The following is a 7,703-nucleotide window of genomic DNA, read 5'->3' on the forward strand; positions in this document are numbered from 1 at the left end:
ATAGAAGAGGTACAGAGAAAAATAAGAAGAGAAGGAAAGATCTATATAGATATAGATATAGGTGTGGACACAGATGTAAATGTAGACATAGAAACAGTCACATGAATTGACAGATATAGACAAAGAATGCTGTTAACTCCTAGCCTCTTAGTGGGAAATTCTATGTACTGGAAATATTTGGATAATAAAAGTAAAACAGCTGGTTACATTATAGTATATACTATATATAACTATAGTGCAGCTTTCAGGAAAGGAAGTAGAGAAAAGAAGTCACCTTTTTTTTCTATCCACTTGGATCCTTCTCATCACACATATAGAACCAAGAGTTCTTTTTTAACATGTCCCTTTTCTGGTGTAGTTCCTTCCTCTCTTTGCTTCATGCTTAATCCAAACTCTTGAAATCAGATATTTCTAGTCTGTTTTTTTTTAAATAAAAGATGTAAATTTATGATCTTATGGTCTTGTGAAATTCTCCATTAGGGAATAAAGACTGATAGAAGAGATATTCTTGAATCTGGTTTTGCTAGAGAAGAGGAAGACATCTAGCAACTGAGGGGAGGGAGAAAAATCTCCTCAGAATATGGAGAAGAAAGAAGTGAATAATTCTTGAAAGTCTGTGAGAATACCAGAGATAATCTACTTTAAAATTTTGCTAGGAAGGGCTTTGGTACTAGAGGTCCCAAGGCTGGGAGAACTTCAAAATTTTGCTAGGGAGGGCTTTGGTACCAGAGATACCAGGGCTGAAAGAAGTTATTAGACTGCTGAACACGATGATTTTTATTTATCTATACTTTAAGTATGAGAAGTAGTAAATAATCTAAAGCCCACAAAGCCAGGGTCCTGTGGTCTTTGACAGGAATGCTCTAAAGAAAATGGAAGATATTACCAAGCACTCAGATTACATTCATCTTGGTACAGATTGATTACCAAAAAATCCACCATATATTCCCCAAGAACACAGCTCAGGACATATGTAAGATTTCCTTCCCACCTCACAAGTAACATTCACAATACAGGGAGAATAGATTCTTAGAGACAAAGAGAAGGATACAAGGCAATAACTGCTCTTTTCTCCCCTCCACTCCATTGATAACACAGAGCCATTGAGATCCTACCTGTGTCCACTCTCTTTGGTCCAAGAGCTATGATGCTCTGCACAGTGATGGTAGTGAGAGCTAGTTTTCAGACACCTACTTGGAAAGCCCTTCTTCTCTCCATTCATGTGAGCTATCATAGCATGGAAGAAAACCTTACATTCTCCATAGAATTACTGGCTGCAAGTGATGCGTTCTTGCCCTCACCAGAACTGGGGTCAATTTCTTTGAAGGTGAGATTTAGGAAGAGCATAAAAACTATTTGCAGATAATTTGAAGTATTCCCAAGAAGGGGCATTAGTTTGTTCTTAAAAATAGAGTGCAGATATAGAAATATTGGGTGGAAGTAGCAAAGAGGCATATTTAAACTTTATGTAAGGAAAAATTTTAATAATTATTCCTACTAAGGAATGGAATGAGCTATAAAAAGTGCATGGCAGAGAACAAAAGAAAATCCTACAAGGAAGCAAAGAAAAGATGGACAACCATAAATATAATCTTTTCTATTATTATATATGCTTTCTTAAAAGAGAACGTTATTACTATATATTTTGAATCCTCCCTGATGTTCTGCTGGGCACATGTCAATGTTATTTTTATATTCCTTTTCCAACTTTCTTTTTCTATTTTGCATTGATTATAAGTAAATTAATATTAAAAAGAATAATTAAGAAATAAAAAGTAAAAAGTGGAACAGGTTTTCTCAGGGCCTCCTATGTGTTTCCTCACTAGAGGAGTTTCACGTATGTATGATGTCTGTGGGATTTTTTGTCAATTATGGATTGAACTTCTTCCTTTCCTTTTTTACTTTGGAATTTTGTGATGCTATAGTTGATTTAAAAAAATTACAACATTGCTCTTGCCTCCCTTACTTTTTATCTGACTTCTCTTTTTTTTTTTTAATTTTTATTTAATAATTACTTTATATTGACAGAATCCATGCCAGGGTAATTTTTTTTTTTTTTACAACATTATCCTTTGCACTTGTTTCTTTTCCAATTTTTTTCCCCTCCCTCCCTCCACCCCTTCCCCTAGATGGCAAGCAGTCCTTTATATGTTGGATATGTTGCAGTATATCCTAGATACAATATAAGTTTGCAGAACCAAACAGTTCTCTTGTTGCATAGGGAGAATTGGATTCAGAAGGTATAAATAACCCGGGAAGAAAAACTAAAATGCAGATAGTTCACATTCATTTCCCAGTGTTCTTTCTTTGGGTGTAGCTGCTTTTGTCCATCATTTATCAATTGAAACTCAATTAGGTCTCTTTGTCAAAGAAATCCACTTCCATCAAAATATGTCCTCATACAATATCGTTGTCGAAGTGTATAATGATCTCCTGGTTCTGCTCATTTCACTTAGCATCAGTTCATGTAAGTCTCGCCAGTCCTCTCTGTATTCATCCTGCTGGTCATTTCTTACAGAACAATAATATTCCATAACATTCATATACCACAATTTACCCAGCCATTCTCCAATTGATGGGCATGATTCATTTTCCAGTTTCTAGCCACTACAAATAGGGCTGCTACAAACATTTTGGCACATACCGGTCCCTTTCCCTTCTTTAGTATTTCTTTGGGATATAAGCCCAATAGAAACACTGCTGGATCAAAGGGTATGCAGAATTTGATAATTTTTTGGGTATAATTCCAGATTGCTCTCCAGAATGGTTGGATTTGTTCACAACTCCACCAACAATGCATTAGTGTCCCAGGTTTCCCGCATCCTCTCCAACATTCATCTTAGCCAATCTGACAGGTGTGTAGTGGTATCTCAGAGTTGTCTTAATTTGCATTTCTCTGATCAATAATGATTTGGAACACTCTTTCATATGAGTGGTAATAGTTTCAATTTCATCCTCTGAAAATTGTCTGTTCTTATCCTTTGACCATTTATCAATTGGAGAATGGCTTGATTTCTTATAAATTTGAGTCAGTTCTCTATATATTTTGGAAATGAGGCCTTTATCAGAATCTTTAACTGTGAAGATGTTTTCCCAGTTTGTTGCTTCCCTTCTAATCTTGTTTGCATTAGTTTTTTTTGTACAAAGGCTTTTTAATTTGATGTAAACAAAGTTTTCTTTTTTGTGATCAGTAATGGTCTCTAGTTCATCTTTGGTCACAAATTTCTTTCTCCTCCACAAGTCTGAGAGATAAACTATTCTATGTTCCTCTAATTTATTTATAATCTCGTTCTTTATGCCTAGGTCATGGACCCATTTTGATCTTATCTTGGTATATGGTGTTAAGTGTGGGTCCATGCCTAATTTCTGCCATACTAATTTCCAATTATCCCAGCAGTTTTTATCAAATAATGAATTCTTTTCCCAGAAGTTAGGGGCTTTGGGTTTGTCAAACACTAGATTGCTATAGTTGACTATTCTGTCTTGTGAACCTAACCTTTTCCACTGATCCACTAATCTATTTCTTAGCCAATACCAAATGGTTTTGGTGACTGCTGCTTTATAATATAATTTTAGATCAGGTACAGCTAGGCCACCTTCATTTGATTTTTTTTTCATTAATTCCCTTGAGATTCTCGACTTTTTATTGTTCCATATGAATTTTGTTGTTATTTTTTCTAGATCATTAAAATATTTTCTTGGAAGTCTGATTGGTATAGCACTAAATAAATAGATTAGTTTAGGGAGTATTGTCATCTTTATTATGTTCGCTCGGCCGATCCAAGAGCACTTAATATTTTTCCAATTATTTAAGTCTGACTTTATTTGTGTGGAGACTTTTTTATAATTTTGCTCATATAATTCCTGAATTTCCTTTGGTAGGTAGATTCCCAAATATTTTATGGTATCAACAGTTATTCTGAATGGAATTTTTCTTTGTATCTCTTGCTGTTGGGTTTTGTTGGTGATGTATAAAAATGCTGAGGATTTATGGGGATTTATTTTGTAGCCAGCTACTTTGCTAAAATTATGAATTATTTCTAATAGCTTTTTAGTAGAATCTCTGGGGTTCTCTAGGTATACCATCATATCATCTGCAAAGAGTGATAGTTTGGTTTCCTCATTGCCTACTCTAATTCCTTTAATATCTTTCTCGACTCTTATTGCCGAGGCTAGTGTTTTTAGTACGATATTAAATAATAATGGTGATAGTGGGCAACCTTGCTTCACTCCAGATCTTACTGGGAAAGGTTCCAGTTTTTCCCCATTGCATATGATGCTTACTGATGGTTTTAAATATATGCTCCTGACTATTTTAAGGAAAAGTCCATTTATTCCTATGCTCTCAAGTGTTTTTATTAGGAATGGATGTTGGATTTTATCAAATGCTTTTTCTGCATCTATTGAGATGATCATATGGTTTTTGTTTGTTTGGTTATTGATATAGTCAATTATGCTAATAGTTTTCCTAATATTGAACCAGCCCTGCATTCCTGGTATAAATCCTACTTGGTCATAGTGTATTATCCTGGTGACGATTTTCTGTAATCTTTTTGCTAATATTTTATTTAAGATTTTAGCATCAATATTCATTAGGGAGATTGGTCTATAATTTTCTTTCTCTGTTTTCAGCCTACCTGATTTAGGTATCAGTACCATGTCTGTGTCATAAAAGGAGTTTGGTAGGACTCCTTTAATCCCTATTTTTTCAAATAGTTTATTTAGCATTGGAGTTAATTGTTCTTTAAATGTTTGGTAGAATTCACATGTAAATCCATCTGGTCCTGGGGATTTTTTCTTAGGGAGTTGATTGATAGTTTGTTCTATTTCTTTTTCTGAGATGGGACTGTTTAGGATATTTACTTCTTCCTCTGTTAGTTTGGGCAAGCTATATTTTTGGAGGTATTTTTCTATTTCATTTAAGTTGTCGAATTTATTGGCATAAAGTTGGGCAAAGTAACTCCTAATTATTGCTCTAATTTCCTCTTCGTTAGTGGTGAGTTCTCCCTTTTCATTTTTAAGACTAACAATTTGATTTTCCTCTTTCCTTTTTTTAATCAGATTTACTAAGGGTTTGTCTATTTTGTTGGTTTTTTCATAGAACCAACTCTTAGTTTTATTAATTAATTCAATAGTTTTTTTTACTTTCAATTTTATTGATCTCTCCTTTTATTTTTAGAATTTCAAGTTTAGTGTTTAACTGGGGGTTTTTAATTTGTTCCTTTTCTAGCATTTTTAGTTGCAACCCAATTCATTGACCTTCTCTTTCTCTATTTTATACAAATAGGCCTCTAGAGATATGAAATTTCCCCTTATTACCGCTTTGGCTGCATCCCATACATTTTGGTATGATGTCTCATTATTATCATTTTCTTGGGTGAAGTTATTAATTATGTCTATGATTTTTTTTTTGGTGGCAACTAAATAATTCTCATTTAATTTACAAAAGAGATAATACTCTTAAGGCTGTATGGAACAGTGTTATACAGCAGAAAAATTATCACAAAAATTTAAAAATGATTATATTGTATCAGGCACATTAATCATTTTTAATTATATAAACTAAAGCAAATAGTTTGGTAGCTTATGATTTCATTAAAAATACAGTTTAGGAAGAACTGTAACAAACTGACTTAGGGGAATATCTTCAGCCTTGTTCACATGAGAGATCAACTTATTGGTGCAGCAACAATCTTCCAGAGTTCCAACTGCTCTATACGTTCATAAACAAGGAACTGGGGGAAAGTAGCTTCAATTGGCTCTACAATAAACTTCATTTTGCCATCTCTGAGTTTCTCTAGATCATTTAGGGAAAAGCGAAAATGATTGTAAGCTTCACATGTAATATCCAAATGTCTAAGTGTGAAGTTTAGTCTTTTCTCTATTGATAAGTAGATTGTACATGCATCTTTCAAATTGTGAGTAATTCTGTAGAGTGTTTTAAATAAAGCATCTGTGAGATCATCATCATAAAAAACATCAGCTGCCATTATGATAGTAGTGTGAGCATATAAGTCAGAAATTTCTTCTTCAGACCAACTGAATGGAACTTGAGGATCAGTGCACAAGTCATCTTTCAGCCAATTCAGTTCTTTAACTTTAATTGCACCTCCTGCTGTTGCAGTTAGGCTCCTGTTTAGGGTAACATTCCGTTCACACATAGCCAGGAGATCTTCACCCACATCTGTGCAGTAAACAGTCTTAGCAACCGTTGCTGTGATGATGCTGGCAATCCCAGTTCCTGCCCCAAGCTCAAGCACAGTGCAACTTTTGAATAGGTCACATTGGAACAGGATGTAGTCAGCTAGAAGGAAAGCTCCATGCCATACCTGTTTACCAACATCTTCAAGAGGGGTGGCCATGGTGTGCTCTATTTTAACCATACTATGATGGACATTTTCTTGAACTTCTTCACTGACATTTTCTGCTCCCTGGGTTAGAATTTTAGGATGTATCTTATTTCTTGATAGTTCTTTTTGTTTTGTCTCAGAGAAAGTCCGTGGTCTTCTTACCACTTCTAAGTCACCATCATTATCCAATAGAGCTTCTATTCTCATACAAGGGTGAATTTGAGTTTCATTTTTGTCCAGACAATCTATACCATTGCTATTCTTGCCACAAGATTTCTGAATACTTCTGTAATCAAGTGTATTATTTTCTATTTGAATGTTTTTTTGTTTTTTATCTTCAACTTGAGTATCTTTCCAAGGATCTTTGTTCCACAGAAGTTTGAATTGTGACAGAAAAACAGGTTGGCCAACAGCATTCAGGCGCACCATGAGATGCCTTTTGTTTGGGGTGTTTAGATGTACATCAGACAGCACAGTATCACTTTTAAATGTAATTTCTTCCATAGTTTCCTCCTCTTCTGGGTCCACCATCATGCAGTGCTGTTATTAATCTGTATAGGAGCATCCAGCTGCTGGGGCGAGGCTGAGTCCGAGTGGACCCGCCAGCTCTCAAGCTCACCATTCGGGGGAAGCCTCAGCCGCTCCCTCCCCCGCCGCCATGTTTGGCGCGCGCCAATTATGTCTATGATTTGCTGTTTCACCCAATCATTCTTTAGTATGAGATTATTTAGTTTCCAATTATTTTTTGGTCTACTTTCCCCTGATTTTTTGTTGAATGTAATTTTCATTGCATTGTGGTCTGAAAAGGATGCATTTACTATTTCTGCCTTACTGCATTTGAGTTTGAGGTTTTTATGTCCTAATATATGGTCAATTTTTATATAGGTTCCATGAACTACTGAAAAGAAAGTGTATTCCTTTCTGTCTCCATTACATTTTCTCCAGAGATCTATCATATCTAACTTTTCTAGTATTCTATTTACCTCTTTGACTTCTTTCTTATTTATTTTGTGGTTTGATTTATCTAATTCTGAGAGTGCAAGGTTAAGATCTCCCACTATTATAGTTTTACTGTCTATTTCTTCTTGCAGCTCTCTTAATTTCTCTTTTAAGAATTTAGATGCTACACCACTTGGTGCATATATGTTTAATATAGATAGTGCTTCATTATCCATGCTACCCTTTAGCAAGATATAGTGCCCTTCCTTATCTCTTTTAATTAGGTCAATTTTTGCTTTAGCTTGATCTGAGATCAGGATGGCTACCCCTGCTTTTTTGACTTCACCTGAAGCATAGTAGATTTTGCTCCAACCTTTTACCTTTAACCTGCATGTATCTCCCCGCTTCAGGTGT

At 34.9% G+C, this 7,703-nt stretch overlaps 1 protein-coding gene across 1 annotated transcript; it reads right to left on the minus strand.

Annotated features, from left to right (window-relative positions):
- Positions 1-5,418: 5,418 nt before the first annotated feature.
- On the minus strand, positions 5,419-7,017 carry LOC127562965 (methyltransferase-like protein 22). The gene has a single exon (XM_051999102.1). It carries the CDS (start codon positions 6,882-6,884, stop codon positions 5,670-5,672), a length of 1,215 nt encoding a protein of 404 aa, XP_051855062.1. The 5' UTR covers positions 6,885-7,017; the 3' UTR covers positions 5,419-5,669.
- Positions 7,018-7,703: the final 686 nt, after the last annotated feature.

The sequence above is a fragment of the Antechinus flavipes genome, chromosome 4, assembly GCF_016432865.1.
Source record: "Antechinus flavipes isolate AdamAnt ecotype Samford, QLD, Australia chromosome 4, AdamAnt_v2, whole genome shotgun sequence".
Classification (NCBI taxonomy): domain Eukaryota; kingdom Metazoa; phylum Chordata; class Mammalia; order Dasyuromorphia; family Dasyuridae; genus Antechinus; species Antechinus flavipes.